This window comes from Talpa europaea (genome assembly GCF_964194135.1).
Source record: "Talpa europaea genome assembly, chromosome: 16".
Classification (NCBI taxonomy): Eukaryota; Metazoa; Chordata; class Mammalia; order Eulipotyphla; family Talpidae; genus Talpa; species Talpa europaea.
In genome coordinates this window covers 28,275,872-28,293,820 of record NC_140084.1, presented here as the reverse complement: position 1 = coordinate 28,293,820, position 17,949 = coordinate 28,275,872, and the positions used below count along the sequence as shown (strand labels likewise).

The window sequence follows — 17,949 nt, the reverse complement described above, 5'->3', positions numbered from 1 at the left end:
TGGTCTATATACACACACAATGGAATACTCCTCAGCCATCAAAAAAGATAAATTCATGCCTTTCACAGCAACACGGATGAAGCTACAAGGGATTATGTTCAGTGAAATAAGCCAGAAGGAAAAAGAAAAATATTGGATGGTTTCACTTATAGGAGGAATATAGGAGAACCAAATAAAGGATCGGGAAAAATATATATAACAATAATAATATTAAAAAAATTATCAGTCAACCATAAATCAAAGACATTCTGCAAGGAGGGGAGGAAGAGGGATCAAAACAAGGGAGAGAAGAGCACAAGGGACTATGGTGATAGCTGAATTGGTAGTGGCAATTTTACAGAGACTACACCTAAAAGGAGAAAGCATGACAAGCATACATTGTACAAAAATGAACAATGATGTTTTATACACACACACATACACACACGTGATCTTGACACTGGACAGAATGGTAAATGAGTCAGTTAGAGCCCCATTACCATATACGTGCAGCAATATTGCAACTTCCTTCAAGATATACAAAGATTGTTTATTTTAGTAACGTGTATTATCTTTTATTTCTGACAAGGACTGAAAGATTAAAACTTTTGCAAAATACCCCATTGTGGAGGAGGGAGTTTTCAGGCCACTGGGCCTTTTGCAATGAGAGGAAGATCAGCTATTGTGTAGACTTGTTTCTGAATTTGCAGCTTTTCCCCAAAAAGAAGGCTGGAGGCTTCTGAACTGTCTGCCAGCAGTGGCTGTCTCTGCAAAGGAGAGATGGGGTGAAGGGGGCCAGTTTCAAATGAAATATTTCTACTTGTTACTAATGTAGTGTTTTTTTTTTTTTTTTTAAAAAGGCTTAAAAATTTACTGCATCTCAGTAACTTTATTAAAATGTTCTGCTCAGATGAAATTGTCCCAGTGGGGCTGATGTGAGTTAGGGCAGCAGGGGGCTTGCCAGTTTAATATATAAGAAAATGTTCCAGGGCCTCCCCAGTGGCGCAGCGGTTGAGCGCTGGGTTGCGAAGCTGCCTGCAGCCTCTGCAGCACCGGTTTGATCCCCAGCCGCGAGGGTCCCATGTGGCGCGCAGACCTCGCCTGCCGCCTGCTGCTCCCCTCAGCAGTGTATCGTCAGTATGCCTGTTCTGTTTCCTGCTCTGGCTCTGGTGAATTCTCTTACCCTCCCGTGCTTCTGACTGTACCCAGTGCTTGTATAAATAAATAAATAAATCTTTAAAAAAAAAAAATTCTAAGAAAATGTTCTAAAGGCCTTGTCTAAATGACTGGTATATTTAATTACCAGAGTAAAAATCCTTAAAATATCATTAATTACATTTTTGGCAATAATACTTATTTCTTGAAATAGAGAAATTCACTTGATTCAGTTTTGAAAATATTTTAAGAAAGGTGTTTTGGAGGGTTTTTTTTGGGGGGGGGTTCACACCTTGAGTTACGTATCAGCATTGATCCTCCTGCTGTAAATGACCAGTGAAATTAAATTACGATTATCGAATGCCACTGAGCCTTATTAATCCATTTACTCTGTGGAATGTGTTCCTGAAATTGGCAGTCTCTGAACATTGTGCCATACTGAGACTAAATGTGCAGCCAGCTAAAACATTTAAGTGACATACCACAGTGCAAAATGTGTGCATATGTGTTTGTGAGAGAGACATTCCAATGCTGGGTGCCAACCTGGGGTGGAGGTGGGTGACCTTTCACCTGTTTAGACACCTAGAGATTGCCACTGAGTAAGAATCATGTTCATACAAGCTTCCTGGCATTTGGGTGGCAATTTCATGTTTGAATAACTTGCCAATGTCCTGCTGAAATGCCAAGAAAACAAGCTACAAACCCACAAATGTGTCCTATCTTTTTCCATTTGGTGCATCCCAGCAAAAACAGAACAACATTATCAGAACATATGTGGAGTTTCTAAAAGCCAGCAACAGCTCAGTAATAAGCGGGTGTGGAGTCAAACCATATTGCCCTCTTCCTTTCATGAAAATGGGGTTCAAGTGCTTCCCACCTGTTCTAAAATCAGCCGCCCGGTTCTCTCCCTGCCTTCCTTTCTTAATTGTGTTCAAGGAGATGTATATTCCATACATACCTTCAAAGATCATGATTTAATTTGTCATAGTTGCTGCAACAGTAGTTCCACTGTTTTGTCATGTTCTGTGCTTGGTCTAGGCTTCCTTTTCATTGTTAGACCTCAGCACCCTCTGACAGGCCACCCCTTATCTCTTCCTTGGGTTCTTGCCTTCTTGTTCCAGTTTACTCCTTCCTCCTACCTCACACCTCAGATCCTCACTGTCCTCCTCTTAGTTCTTTGTTGAGTTTGCTGATTCTTCCTAGGTTGGGTGATTCTCTCATTAGCTCCTCTAGCTGACATTCTTTGCACCTAAACTGGTGGTTCAGTTATGGGTCTAAAGAGAATAGGCTAGAACTGGGCAGATGGGTGCCTGATCACCCCTGATTAGCCTACAAATTGGATGTTTCATTATCTCTAATGTAATTAAGATAAGCTGGGGGTGGCATGGTCAAGGAAGAGAATTTTAATATTGGGTCTTTATTTTTATTTGAAGCTCCTTATCACACTAGTGATGAATGGAACCACAGTGCTGTTCATTCAGGTTATGGGACTCTCCAAATGAGTAGCCTGGCATACTTCTCAAATAGCTGAGGATCTGTGCCCAGAAAGCTGCCAATTTTCAGAGTACTTCATATGTTAGCAAAGCAGGAGTCTTGGCACACAGGTGGGCAGCCTGATTAGCAGTGGATGGTTAATTCCCACTATTGTTCTGACCCTTACACAGTGCTGGAAGTCTGCCCCATCGCCCATATCAACAGTGTCTCTCTGCAATGCATTGTCTGCTTTCTTCAGTTACCTTTATTCCTCTCTCTTAAGGTCTTGTCCTTAAGAAAAACTCTTGTGATGCTGTGGTCCTGCGTCAGTGCCACAGTTCAGTCAGCCTTACTGTTGCAAGCACAGTAAGCTGGATGGTATGCCAGCCTTCTCCCACCTCCCCATTTCTACCCATCCTGGTCACATGGCTCTTTGTTTCCTCTTGCTGGAGGCTGAGGAGGTGGTGATTTGACCACTAAGTAGGAAGAAATTGTTTCACTTGTCTACTATTTCTGCATATCTTGCAGGGAAACCACTCTTTCCCACACCCCTTTCTCTTCAAATGCCTCTCTTTTCAGAGTGCCTAGCTTTTATGTTTAAGTTCATTAATGTAATTACCAAGAGGAAAGGATTTTTCTCTGGGTATTTTTTCAGTCCAGGCTGACTGGAACTGGTCCATTAACCCTGTTTCTCAGTGAGAAGAAAACCAGGTAGGAGACTGTTGTTAACATTTGTGGTTGTCATTTCTCCATGTGTCTTCAGAAAACATTGGAAAAGGCATCCATTGGTAAATGAACCCATATCATTGCTTGGAAGATGTGGCAGCCTTCTTCCTCATCATTTTTTGCTTGTCTGGTGTCTATCTTTTTTCACATTTTCGTTGTTCCAAGTATTAGTCCAAATGCAAAACATTCTAATTGCAGGAAGAGGATATGTGATTTTTCTAAGTTTCCCAAAACTCATGTATGTGGATATTTTCAGTATAAATTGTTGCCAGAAATAAAGCAGGCATTACTGATACTTACTCCCTTGGTGCTGCCTAAATTACCTGCCAGTCTGATGGTAGATGAAATGGCTTTTTGAAAAGTGGGCTTAAGCTGATGAGAAATCTGGTTTGCCAGTTAAAGAAGAATAGACTAGGGCCTCCCCGGTGGCGCAGCAGTTGAGCGCTGGGTTGCGAAGCTGCCCGCGGCCTCTGCGCCGCCGGTTCCATCCCCGGCTGCTCCCCGGCCACCGGCGTAGGGTCCCACATGGCGCGCAGACCTCTCCTGCCGCCCGCTGCTCCCCTCAGCAGTGTACTTCGGTCCTTCTGCCTGCTCTGCTCCCCGCTCTGGCTCTGGTGAATTCTCTCACCCTCCCACGCTTCTGACTGTACCCAGTGCATGTATAAACAAACAAACAAACAAACAAATAAATAAAAACATGCCTCTATAAAAAAAAAAATTAAAAAAAAAAAAGAAGACTAGACTAAGAATAGTCAAGATTTGGTATGTCTCTGTAAGTTGCTTTAACACCCCCCAACACCCCCCCACTTCTTCCTTTTTCTCCCAAGGACCTTTGTTTTGGTTGATGGACAGGAGTGAGGTTTGCCAGCTTTTCAGTGTGACTGAGTAGACTGTAGGAAACCTAGCCACCAAAGCCACTCTTTCACTGGTTTGCTTCTACCTAGGAGACTATTACTGTTTCTTAAAAAATAATAAAATCAGGGGAATCTTGTTTTTGTCTGTTTTCACTTTACATGCTTATTACATGTTTGGATTCCATCGCTTTTATAACTTACCACTTCATATACTACAAAGAAAAGGTGCTTCACTCTAAAGCTCCTAAAGAAAATGCCACATCTTTTCCAACATTTGTTGGGGGTCTTTTTAATATGTGCCATTCTCACAGATAAGAATGGTATCTCATCGCAGTTTTAATGTGAACATGAACATTTTTCAAAGTCTTTTGGCCTTCTGGATATCCTCTTTGGTGAATTGCCTGTTCATATCTACTGCTCATTTGTTAATTGGCTCGTTTTTATTTCATTGTTGAGTTATATGTGTTTTGTATATCTTGGATATTAATCCCTATCTGTTATGTATTGTGTAAGCATTTTCTCCCATTTAGCAGGGTAACTATTTAATTGTCTTGTATTTTCCTTCACTGTATAGAAGCTTTTTAATTTGAGGTCATCCCACTTGTTTATATTTGTCTTTAACTCCCTTGCCATATGGGTTGAATCACCAAAAATATATTTACTGTTGATAACATGGAACATATTGTCAGTGTCGTCTATGTATTTTATTGTTGCAGGTCTGGTATCTAAATCTTGAATACATTTGGAGTTTATTTCTATTAGTCTTTAAGAGAAACTGTTCTTTGCTTTTCTGTTTGCATCATCTCTGCTTCTTCCTGACAGACATTTGGCATGGCTGAGGAGTACCACCGAGAGTCAATGCTGGTCGAGTGGGAGCAGGTCAAACAGCGAATTCTCCACACGCTGCTGGCATCAGGAGAAGACGCCCTTGACTTTACTCAAGAAAGTGAGGTAGGCTGAGTCCAAAAGAAAAACCACTGTTAATAAAAATGTGAGGTTGAAGAATGCCTGTTTTGGCCGTCTTGGCGCGGTTGCTCACTCTCTCCTTGAAACACTATGTATGTTTGGTTTCTAGGATGCCCCCATTTGCCTGGCTTTTTTCCAACATGTCCAGCTGCCTCTCCTCAGTCTCCTTTGCTGATTTTTTCCCTAACTCCTTGACCTCGAGATGCTTCATTGTCTGGGGCCCAATCCTTAACCTTTTTTTGTTTCTCCCTCAGTCGTTTCCCTCTTTTATTTATTTATTTTTTTTGAGAGTCATACTTATCAGTTTGATTTGAATTTTTCCAGATATTTTCTCTATTTTTATATAATATTTATATGCACATAAAGGCTATTATTTTGTATATGTGTGTTATATAATTGATAGAAAGTCACTTTTATTATCATGCAAAATTATGCCGAACCCATGATTAAGTGGAGTTTCATCTTGTTGCTGTCTATAATTCATTCATTTTCTTGCTGTTTTTTAAAAATATTTATTTATACAAGCACTGGGTACAGTCAGAAGCGCGGGAGGGTGAGAGAATTCACCAGAGCCAGAGCGGGAAACAGAACAGGCAGACTGACGAAACACTGCTGAGGGGAGCAGCGGGCGGCAGGAGAGGTCTGGGAGCCATGTGGGACCCTCTTCGGTGGCTGGGGATCGATCCGGCGTTGCAGAGGCTGTGGGCATAGCTTTGCAGCCCAGTGCTCAACCGCTGCACCACCAGGGGAGGCCCTCATTTCCCTCTTGATCTCATCTGCGCTTATGGCTTTAAATATCTGTAAGCCGAAGATTCAGCAGCCCCAAACCCCAGACTCATTCATCTAGTCGTTTTCTTGGCTCTCTCTGCTTGGATATCTCAGAGCCATCTCATTTCAGGCTGAACATGGCCAGAACTGAGCCATGAGGGCAGATGCTCCCCTATCCCCAGCCCCACACCAGCCTTTACTTTTCACAGTTGCTCATCTTTATAAATGGCAATTACAGTTTTTTACTTGCTCAGATAAAAAAAACCTCAGATTCATTTTTGTCCTCTCCTCCAGCCTAGTCTCTCTCACATGTTGGCAACTTCACTTAATCCTGTCTCCCAAAATATACCCCAAATCTAGCACTTCTTACCACCTCCATTGTCTGCACTCTGGTCCAAACCACCATCACCTCTTGCTCAGGTTGTCGACCTAGCCTCCTGCCCGGTTTTAGTTGTCTGCTGCTGTGTGATACATTATTCCAAACCCAAGTGAGTGAGCATTTAGCTTAGATGGGTATTTCTGATTCAGGGTGTCTTGAGGCTGTGGTCAGGGTTGTGGGAGGAGCCACTTCAAGCTCACTCATTCATGGCTCTTGCACACCTCAGGTGCTCTCTGGGCTCTTGGCCAGAGACATCAGTAGGACAGCTTGCCGCCCCTAGAGCAAGAGTGATGGGTCTGAGGGAGCACTAAAGAGCTCCCACGACAACAGAAACCACAGTCTTTCTGTAACTTTATCTTGAAACCTCTCTGTCAGAAGTCACTAAATCCAGTCTATACTAAAGGGAAAAGGATTATACAAGGACTTGAATACCAGGAGATGGGGATTATTAAGGGCTACATTAGATGTTGCCAACCATGTTGGTCTCCCTGCTTTTCCTCAACGCAGAGTCAGGGTAACACTATTAAAACACACTAGATTGTGTCATTCCTCTCTTCGGGACCTTCCAGTGGAATAAAGGCCAAAGTCTTCACCATGACCTCTAAGTCCCTACCTGACTTGGTTTTCTTGCCTCTTCAAGCTCACCTTACCCAGTTGCTCCCCATTGCTTTTGCTTAATGTCATAGATAGGTTCTTGGAAATTGTCATGGTAAATGAAACAACATATAGCAAAACCAGGTTCCCAAATGAATTTGTTGCTTTCAGCATTGACTGGGATTGCTTGTTTCCTTCCCTCCCTCCCTCCCTCCCTCCCTCCCTCCCTCCCTCCCTCCCTCCCTCCCTCCCTCCCTCCCTCTTTCCCTCCCTCCCTCCCAGAAGCGTGGGAGGGTAAGAGAATTCACCAGAGCCAGAACGGGGAACAGAACAGGCAGACTTGACAAAATACACTGCTGAGGGGAGCAGCAGGCGCAGCAGGAGAGGTCTGTCGCACCATGTGGGACCCTCGCCCGTAGCCAGGGATCCAAATGGCACTGCAGAGGCTGCGGGCAGCTTTGCAGCCCAGCACTCAACCACTGCGCCAGCAAGGGAGGCCCTGTTTTCTTTTTTTTATATGTCATTTTGCTTAAAGTTGAAGTTCCCAAGAACCTATCACAGTGTTAAATGAGGACTCTTCCCTGTTGCTTTTGCTACTCCAGCCAGACAAGCTCCTTACAGATTCCTTAAACAAACCTGGAAGGCTTGCTCCTACCTCAAGTCCTCTGTCTTTCTTGTTGCTTCTGCCTAGAATGCTCTTCTCCCAAATAATTGAGTGGAACTGTGTGACTGTCTCCCACTTCCTTCAAATATTTATCCAATACCATCTCAGAGAGGCCTTCTGAGGCCTTGATAACTGAAATCCAAACATCCTCTCCCACTTCAACACTTCTGTACTCCTCCTTTTTTGCTGTATTTTTCTCTTTAACACTTTCTCCCACATACCACTGCATATGTTTTATGTCATTGCTTATAGTTGAAATTGAGTTCCATGAAGGTAAGGGTGTTTGTTTCATTTACCCTTATATCTCCAGAGCCTTGATGAATACCTAGAACATAGTAGGTGCTTGATGAATGAATCATTTGTCTGTACCTGTGTGCTAACTGAAGTATTAGGGATATGTTGAAACTATGATTTTAGAGTGGGTATAAATGGGGTTGTCTTAATTGCCAGTGTTAATTGCTTAGAAACAGTGCTAACTTGATGGTTTTTCTCTTTTAAAATCCAGTTTTTGAAAAAGGTAATATATTTATATGATTCAAGAATTAAAAACCATGACCCCAAAAGCCCATTTCCTCCTCCTTTTGCCTCCCCCAGAGATAATCACTTTAACTACTTTCTCATGTTTATTTCCTTATCCCCCAACCTTCTTATACAGAAGTTAGCTTACTTTGTGGTCTGTTCTTAATCTATCCTGGACATCTTTCCTGAGAGGGATTTAAGGCTGCATCTTGGGGTCAGCAGGAAAGAATATCTTGCTTGATTAGTGATGTCTGCCCTTGTGCCTGGGGAAGCTGTGACCTGCCACACATTTTCCACCCTGGTATTGGGAAGAGATTAGCCCCAGGGTTCATTCTTTTTTTTTTTTTTTTTTTAAATAGAGGCATGTTTTATTTATTTATTTGTTTGTTTGTTTGTTTTGTTTATACATGCACTGGGTACAGTCAGAAGCGCAGGAGGGTGAGAGAATTCACCAGAGCCAGAGCAGGGAGCAGAGCAGGCAGAAGGACCGAAGTACACTGCTGAGGGGAGCAGCGGGCGGCAGGAGAGGTCTGCGCACCATGTGGGACCATCCTCCGGTGGCCGGGGAGTAGCCGGGGAGCAGCCGGGGATCGAACCGGCGCGGCAGAGGCCACGGGCAGCTTCGCAACCCAGCGCTCAACCGCTGCGCCACCGGGGAGACCCCCAGGGTTCGTTCTTAACTTCCCCACTGACTGGTTCTGAGACTTTGTCCAAGTTATTTAACCCTGTAAACCTTAAGTGTCTTTGCTGGTGAAATGGGGTCATTGGGGAGAATGGTGATACTTTCTTAAAAAGTAGTTTCAGGTTATTTGGAGGTAATTAAAACTATAATGTAAAAAAAAAAAAAACTATAATGTTACAAGAAAGCATAGCTTAGACATTTTCAAATAATATTACCAGTGCTTCCTGAGAAGTCTTTTTCACAGAAGCTATTGGGCTAACTAGCATTCTTTTCATAAGAGACGGCTGACGTTCGTGATGCTGATGTGGCCTAGGACTGTTAAAGTTTGGGTCAAGGATTGGGTGGCTTTTCAGTTTGTTATGCCTAAGGGTAACTTCTCAGATTCCCTACCTGCAAATTTATCCTGATTTAAAGACTTAAGACTCAGATGAACGTCTTTGTGAGGGAAGAACTAATATGCATCAAACACTTGGCCAGCGTAATGTTTTTTTTCAATGTCTTATGTGTCTGGGAAGAGAACTAGAACAGCCCATGGATTATAAACTTCATTTTTAAAAATGGTGTTAATAGGTTGTGGTATGTATTGGGATTTGGAAGTAATTTAAGTTGCTAATGAAATATTCTTTCTTGATTGCTCTTTTCTTAAAAATAGACTGGTCTATTTAATAGACTCTTCTTCCTTGACCTCAAGTCCCCTTGGAAGGAAGTTATCAATACTTTTGCTGTTTCTGTTGTGAGACCTAGTAGAATGGAAAGTTTTGAACTAGAAGCTGGCAAGTGATACAGATGATTCTCACTCCAGGTTATACAGGGAATTGCCATTTTCTGGAAACTTGTAGGTTTTGTTGTTTGTTGCTATTTTGAATTTCCCTCCCGAATTATGACATATATACAGAAAAGTGCACACATCCTAAGTATATAGCTCAGTGAATTATCACAAATGGAACACTCCCAGATGAAGAAGGAGAACATTACCAGACCCCCAGCAACCCCCTAACTGCACCTTTCCAGTCATTACTTTTTTTTTAAAGCTTTTGTTGAATTTTTATTTATTTATTTAATTATTTAAAGATTTATTTATTTATTTATTTATACAAGCACTGGGCACAGTCAGAAGCGCAGAAGGGTGAGAGAATTCAGCAGAACCAGAGCGGGGAGCAGAACAGGCAGAGGGACCGAAGTACACTGCTGAGGGGATCAGCGGGCGGCAGGAGAGGTCCACGCGCCATGTGGGACCTTCCTCTGGTGGCCGGGGAGCAGCTGGGGATCGAACCGGCGCTGCAGAGGCTGCGGGCAGCTTCGCAACCCAGTGCTCAACCGCTGCGCCACCGGGGAGGCCCTCTAGTCATTACTCTTTATCCCACTGCTGCCCTAACTTCTAACCTTGCAGATAAATCTTGTTTATTTTTGAACTTTCTATGAATGGAATCAAAGAATATGTGCTCTTAATTCTTCTTGCTTTACTTCCTGAGTATTGGTGCATGTAGTTGTGGCCATTCATCCTCATGACTGAACGGTCTATCCATAGTCTATTCATCCATTCAAATAGACATTTGTGGGACATTTGTATAGTTTCTAGTTCTTGATTCTGGTTCTCATAATTTTAAAATTTTGCTCTGTGACTAATATCATAGGTGTGTCTTTTGTTGAGCATATGATTACATCTCTGTTGGGTGTACCTAAGAGGGGAATTGCTGAGTGAAAGGGAATGCATATGTCCGGCCATAGTTAATACTACTGGACAATTTCCCCAAATGGTTGTATTGTACTACCCTTACCCCAGCAGAAGGTAAGAATTCCATTTGTTCCATATCCTTGCCACCTTTTTTTAAAAAAAATTTTTTTAAGATTTATTTATTTATGCATACAAAGGCTGGGGTACAGGCCAGATGTGTGGGAGGGTGAAAGGATTCACCAGAGACAGAGTGGGAAACAGAACAGGCAGATTGACTAAAGTACACTGCTGAGGGGAGCAGCGGGTGAGTCAGGAGAGGTCTGCTGCGCCATGTGGTTTGCTCCCTGCCGGCCGGGGGATTGAACTTGTACTGCAGAGGCTGCAGACAGCTTCATAGCTTCCATCTTAGCCCCTTGCGCCACCAAGGAGGCCCCCCCCTTTTTTTTTAAATCTCTCTCAATTTAACCATTCTCATGAATGTGGAAAACATGTATTTTTGCCATCTTTTCTATATAATTTCCTTCAAAATGATGGAAAGGTGATATTATCTCCATTGGGGCAGGTACTTACCCCTACCCTCTCTATGAGGAAACCACAGAGTGTGAAGGCCAGAGATGGCTGGAGTTGGACAGACCTGGACTCCCGGCCTGGGTATGTGCATTGTGAAGGAAGAGGTGTTGTAGTGGTGTGGGACACATGCAAGCCCTAGCTGGGGCCTCATGAGCACCCACTCAGTACATCCTGGCAGTGTGTACCATGGTGATTAGTGCTTGGTAAGCTACATAGTATTAACGAGTTTATTTTAACCACATATGTATGAGCCTAGGCCTTTCCTTTTTAAGTGCTTCCTTTGATTTATAAAGTATTGCTAGGAATGAAAACAGACTTTGGGAATAAAGGGAAGTAATTAGAGTATGACTTGCTATCTAAACCATTCTTTACTGGGTACTTTATTGTCAGGAATAAGATTTGAACTCCAAAGAATAATTCGTTAGGAATGAGGCATCAGATCATTTTGAGCTGACCATATATTTGAGGGAAAATGTCCAAATTTGGATAATTTAATAAAAAAGGCTTGGGGCTCCTTTTTTTCTTTAAGCAAAAAATGGGCTAGGATATGGTGATTTCTAGAAATATTTCCCCCCCAAGGCTGCCAATAACAAGGAGAGCAATTACACATTGGTAATATCTATTCCTGGCAAGTTTTAATAAAGGAGATGATGCTTCAGTAGCATAAATTCAGTTTGGAAAATTAATTTCCTTAGGATATCATTGAGAAAAGAAGTATAATTTTTAAGGCAGGGAGGAATTGAAAGATTGTTAATAACTTTTCAAGTTGTGGACTGAATCAAAATGATGTGCTTTGACACAAAAAAGAGATTCTTGGTTAAGTGCCCTGGTGCCCTGGTCCTCGCATCTAGTGGTCAGTGAGAGGAAGAGCCCTAGTGCTGTGCTCTGTACATGCTAGCATGTGGGGTTTGAGCCCTCCTGGGACCCTGAGTATGTCTTAGCTGACTTCTTTTTTTAAAAAAAGATCTATTTTATTTATTTATGCATACAAGAGCTGGAGTGTGGGGAGTGAGAAAATTCATTAGAGACAGAGTGGGGAGCAGAATGGGCAAATCTACTGAAGTACGCTGCTGAGGGGACCAGCAGGTGAGACAGGAGAGATCGGCTGAGCCATGTGGGTAGCTCCCTGGCCGGGGATCAAACTCAACTCAACCCCTTGCACCACCAGGGAGGCCCTTAGCTGACTTTTAAAATGGTATTTAAAGGTAAGTTTGTCTGATCTGGTGTAGCATGACTTTGGTGGTAGACACAGTCAGCAGATGATCCGTTAGTGCATTATATGGAAAAGCCAAGTAATCAGCAGGCTGGGAGAGAAGCTAAGGTCCAGCATCTATACTGGTGTATCAACTGGGCACATTGAACATTGTATCTAATTTTGATGTTAACTGACTTAATTTCCAGTCACACATCTTTTCTATGTTTTATCATCTCCAAAATCAGGATGTCTTAATTTTAGTGGTATGTCATCATTTGACTGCATTTTTTCTTTCTTTTGATATCTTTTGTTTACAATAAATGCTGTCTGAGACTTGATAGGATACAATAAAATACAGACTGGCAGAGTTTTGATGACTAGATGATTCCAAGCTTGTCTGGTAGGACTCCCTGGTGGTTTCCTAAAGGGTAGATTTGTTTCACGTATTGGAATTTGAATAGGATTTCAAGTATCAAAAGTGCTCAGCTGCTCTTTCAAAAAGAAGTTTTAAAAACAGCTTAGCAGGCCCTCCATTTTATTGCTGTTATGTATCTCACACAAGTGGTTTCTTTTTACACATGCCTGACCTACAGTGGTGGCTCAGCTGCTCTCTTCACCCCGCACACGGACAGCCTCTGTTGCTGGTGCACCCCCATCCCTCCATATCACTCCGGTGTGTGCACACTTGTATGTGTAGATCCATCTGAAGTCATTACTAATGGGGTTGTGTTAAGAACCTGGGTCTTCTGGCCCCCAAATGGTGTTTTTTTCTTGTGATACTGTGTTTCTATGTACAGATTTTATAGCCAGCTGTTACAAATTAAATTACTTTGCTTCCATTTTGCTTATATTCGGCGAAAACATTCCTCTTGGAAATTAAACTCTCATCTTTCTGTAGTATATTTTCTTTTTACTCTCCACTTGTTTTACTAGGAATGCTAACTATGTTCCCTATTCCCAAATGAGAATGGGCACTCGTTTGGAGAGTTGTAATGATCCCTGGATAGGCTTTGTACAAAAGTTACTTAATAAAAATCTGTAGTTCTCTCTTACCATTCTCCAACTGCGACTTACCTGTAATTGACTGTTTCGGGGAACACTGGCCATTTTGACAAGTCCATTCTCATACCTGCTCCCAAAGATTACACTTTGTCCACCTGTCTCCAGACTCCTGGGTGAACCCCTCTTTTCCCTCTCTAGTCCTTGCACCCATCTTCTCTGCCTTTCTGGTCTCTGATTTCCTATCCCTGTCATCCCCACCATGACTTGACCAGACTCAGAACAGAAAAACCCACATATCTGAGGAGTTTGAGTGTTATTCTTGAACAGCTTACTGGCATCCACTTTCCCAGCTCTCGAGCACCCCCAGCTTTGAAATTGCAGTGCACATTTATTGGTGCTTTGCTCAGGAATGTATGTGTACGTATCCCGTGGATGGATAATTGACTTTCTGCGTAGTGAAAGAGGCTTGGCCAAGGGCAAATGAAGGAAAAATACTTTTGAAAACAAGAGCATTAGGCAAAATTAATTTAAATGGAAATTTGAAGACCGAAGACCAACTACTTTTTAAATGGATAATTTAAGAAATTAGATTTTTAGTGCTGGAAAATATTTCTCAAAGCTGTTTACATATATTTAGCTGAAAGAACTATGTCCTTGCAGAAATGTTTCAGTGCTGTTCCCCTTTTTACCCTCCTATTTATCCCTTCCGGTTTAGTCATTGGAATTAGCAGGTTTAGACCCTGTGTCTTTAAAAGACTTTGGGATCTTCAACTTTCAGATGGTTCCAGAAAGGTAGCTATCTTATAGAGCAGTCCTCAACTCAGCGTTACTAGGGACACTCTGAATTAGTCTAGAAGTAGAAAATGACCCGGTGGAGGGTTCTGTTCATGCACAGAATGTGTGTTCATTATAGAAAAATGAGATGAGGATTTCTAGCCAGTACACAGTAAAATATTTAGGTTCTGTTTTTGTAGTATCCACATCTGTCTGTTGTTGTCCAGTGCAGGGTTTGTTCCTGTGTTCATTATGGTTGTTTATTTTTCATTTAGCAAATGATAACAACTGCTAATGTTTATAGGCCACATGTTTGGTACTATGCTAAGTTCTTTCTCCTTATTTCTCACAACATTCCTGTGAGGTAAATACTGCTTTTTCCACATTTAATCTTCATTGCAAACCTACAAGGTGGGTACCCTCACTACCCCTGTTGTACAGCTTAAAGAAATCGGGGATCAGAAAAGCCATATACTCAATCAAGGTGACATAGCAAGTGAGTAGTGTGGAGCCAGATTTCTAGCCACCACTTTCCCTATTCTCAGATGGCTGTCCTGGAAAAGTTCCTAGCAGCCATGGCAGGCATGTTGGTACCAGACTGTGGATTCAAACCTTGGGTCCACTGTTTCCTATGGGAGTGACATTGGGCAAGTTGCTTTCTGTGCGATTTGGTGTCTTCATCTGTAAAATTGATAGAGTGAAAGTATTTATCTCATAGGATTATGGAAGTTACTTCAGACATGGAAATTAAGATCGTACTCAGCACATAGTAAGTGTTCAATAAGTAGCTGCTGTTACTGTGAACTTGTGATTTTGGGTAACTCTGTGTTTCAGATAGGAATACTTTCTTTCCTGTATGAGTAACAGAAAATTCAACCTAACAAGAAGTCTGTAGTTGTGGAGAGTGTTGGCTGCAGTGTCACAAAACCTAAAGCCTCCTGTCTTTGCACACCACCATCCTTAGCACGTACTCTGACTCCAGGTTCACAGGTGCTGTTGCAGTCTTGACAGCCTTGACATTTCAGGGAGAAGGCTGAAAGGCCACGATCAATTCTTATTTCTCCCTTTATTAGGAAAACCAAAGCTGGCCCCAAATGCACCAACAGGCCTGTGCTTTTATCTCACTGGCTAGAACAAGGGCACAGTAGCTAGACATAGCAGAGGCTGGAAAGGGTATTTAGTAGTGTGTAAGATTCAGCTCACAAAGGTCAATTCTTAAATTTTCAGAAAATTTGTAATTTAGTCGGTATCACCTGGGATAGCTTGATGTCTGCCGTCGTGGTGTAGGATTTTTGGCGCCAAATGCTACATATCAGATCCTCTTCCCCAGGCTGGTTGCTGAACATTTACCCATATATCATTGGATATGTTTAACTCTATATGCCATATGCAGGGGACAGAGGTGAGAGACAGGGATTGGGAATGGTTATTGGGTCAGCCACCCACCAGCATCTGCCAAAGGTCATCAGTACGTGGTTTAAAGCTCTTTTGATACCAGTGATCACAGGAAATCGGAGTTGGGGAGAACTGCTCAAGATTGTCTAGGACAAGCCCTTCATTCGATTTCAGGAGAGTGTGCTCTACCCCAGGCCATAAAGCTATAGTGAGTGAAATTCTTCTGGATCCACGTTGTCCTGACAGTCCAGTGTTCATTCTCTGGAACCTGAGGGTTCAGATTCCCACCATTCTGCCTGCTGCCCTTCTCTCTGCTACCCCCATCAATGCTCACACCATGTTCCTTTACCAGCATTGTGGTGCTAGGAAGTTTTACTGTCCATCAATTTCCCAGGAAGCCTTCTTTAAACTGCTTTGTTTTAGACTTTAGAGAATACAGCACTGATTTATTTTTAATGAGAGACAGTTGAGTTATTTTATTTTTGCTACAGTACCGTTCAAACTAATACATTAGAAATTTAAGGATATACTTAATGAACCTAATAAAAATATGCCCAATTTTGTCCATATTTTTTCATAATGGGGAAAAAACGTCAGCCAGAGATTAACTTTAGTCTTTCTTTAAAAAGCCTAATGATTTAGCCTACCCATATGTTTGTGTCTGACTCTCCCCCGAGAAGGTGAGCTCCTTGGGCCAGTGTCTGTGAGGGGGCCTGCGGCCATGCGCATGGGGAAGGATGGGTACAGAGCTCTGCATGTAGCAGGCACTTTGCTAGTATTCACTGAATGAATGAATAACCCCCGCCAACAGATTGGCTTCATATCTTCAGATGCAGAAAATGTATCAGCAACTTGTTGGCCTTATTACAGGCTCTAGATTGGAAATGTCTGAATGCCAGTGTTGTGACCCTGCAGACTTCATCCCCTCAGCTGTCTGATGTGATTGATGGAACCGGGATGCCCACAAATAAAAATGATATCCTTAGTGGTGTGGAGACATGGAGAAAATGAGGTGGAAAGGGGTCTTGGGATTGAAATTGACTGTTGTAAAGATGTGCGTTTGTAAATTGAGTCCTGTGCCTGCTCCCATCTCACATGTGCCTGCTAAGAGAGCTGCATTCTATTGGGATCCCAAAAATCATCATTTTGAGGAAGTCTGACTAAGAAACAGACCCCTCACAGCTTTGTTAAAGATAAATATGTTTATATGACTTTTTTACGTGACTGATGCTGTTCTTAACCAGTTCTAAATGTGGATCTGTCTACAGCCAAGTTACATCAGTGATGGGGGACCTCCAGGTCGAAGCTCTCTGGACAGCATTGAAATGGCCTATGCCCGGCAGGTGAGTATATTCTCAAGGAAGATCAAATCAGAAAAATCTTTTCTGAGCCCTCTGGGTACTAAAAGGGAAACAAGACTTCATGTGAAAGTCAATCCCTGAAAACACTCTGGGTCTTTGTCCAGAAGTCTGGGTTAATATTTTACCATCCAGGTCACTGGAGAATTCTATCAAATTGGGTTAATAGAATGGCTCAGATTTCATTTAAGGAAATTGAAATCTGCCCTCTACACTGACCAAGGCATCTCGTTTTGCATTTGGCAATGGCCCGTATATAATCAGGCTTTGAGTAACTACACTGCTTAGCCAGTGGAGCTCTGTATTAACTGAATTAGCCAGTAGGACAATAGTTTTATCAGAAATACTTTTTCACCCCTGTTGGTGAGAGAAATTTTTTTAATGTTTTTCTACCTTGGTAAGCATAGTTAACTCAACACTACTTAATACTGTCCTGTAGGAACTCGTGATTGTTCTGGTTGTAGATCATGACCTTGCAGTACTGTGGGTGTGGATTGAGATGGTTTGTGGTGAGCACAGGGAGTCTGTTGTACATAAACTTACTGACCATCGTACTTACCTGGAATTAACTTTTTGAAATAAAGCAGTGCTTGGCCACCTGTGTGACTTATTCTTATTTGCCGCTTTCCCCCACAAAGTATCAGAGGGGAGTGGAGGATGGTGGCCTTTCATCACCTTTAGATCATCCCGCACTGGCAGTGGCCAAGGATCATATGCTCAGTTATGACCAACTCCTGTGGTTCTTTGAGGGGAGAACACGTTGGTGCCACTGTAGCCAGGTTGGTGCCACTCAGTCTGGAGTGGGGTGGTGGAAGCAATATGTCACAGCTATGGAAGGGCGCAGGTTGCTGTGAGAATTGTTAGGCCCTGTGCCATTTAACAGAGGAGTCTACCTTCGGTAGTCAATTACTTAGCAAATAGAGTTCTGTGTTAACTGAATTACCTGGTAGGCTGATGGTATTATCAGAAATCCCTCTTGTAACCCTGCTGAGAAAAATTTTCTAAGTGCTATTTAAAAGTCTTTCTCCTTCAGTGTACCAATGGCACTTCAAACTCTTAAGTAGCAGAAGCCAGCCTCATTGGCCTACTGCACATGAATCCTTTCCTTCCAACTCCGTCATGTGTTATTGCTGGGTTTTCACATGTCTCTCTCTACATCCTTCATTTTATGTCTTTAAGTCTTACCTTAGGATTTACCTTCATTTTATGGCTGACTCTTTC

At 42.4% G+C, this 17,949-nt stretch overlaps 1 protein-coding gene across 5 annotated transcripts in view; it reads left to right on the top strand.

Annotated features, from left to right (window-relative positions):
* NUP93 (nucleoporin 93) overlaps positions 1–17,949 on the top strand; it is a gene marked incomplete at its 5' end in the record, with an annotated part of 87,503 nt that overhangs the window by 45,578 nt on the left and 23,976 nt on the right. For 4 of the 5 annotated variants that reach the window (XM_084257808.1, XM_084257807.1, XM_084257806.1 and 1 more), the window contains 2 exons: positions 5,010–5,138; positions 16,639–16,713. In XM_084257808.1, coding sequence (XP_084113934.1) covers positions 5,010–5,138; positions 16,639–16,713 — 204 coding nt within the window. The remainder of the gene's footprint in view (positions 1–5,009; positions 5,139–16,638; positions 16,714–17,949) is intronic. The other variant, XM_084257809.1, reaches the window with a different exon arrangement.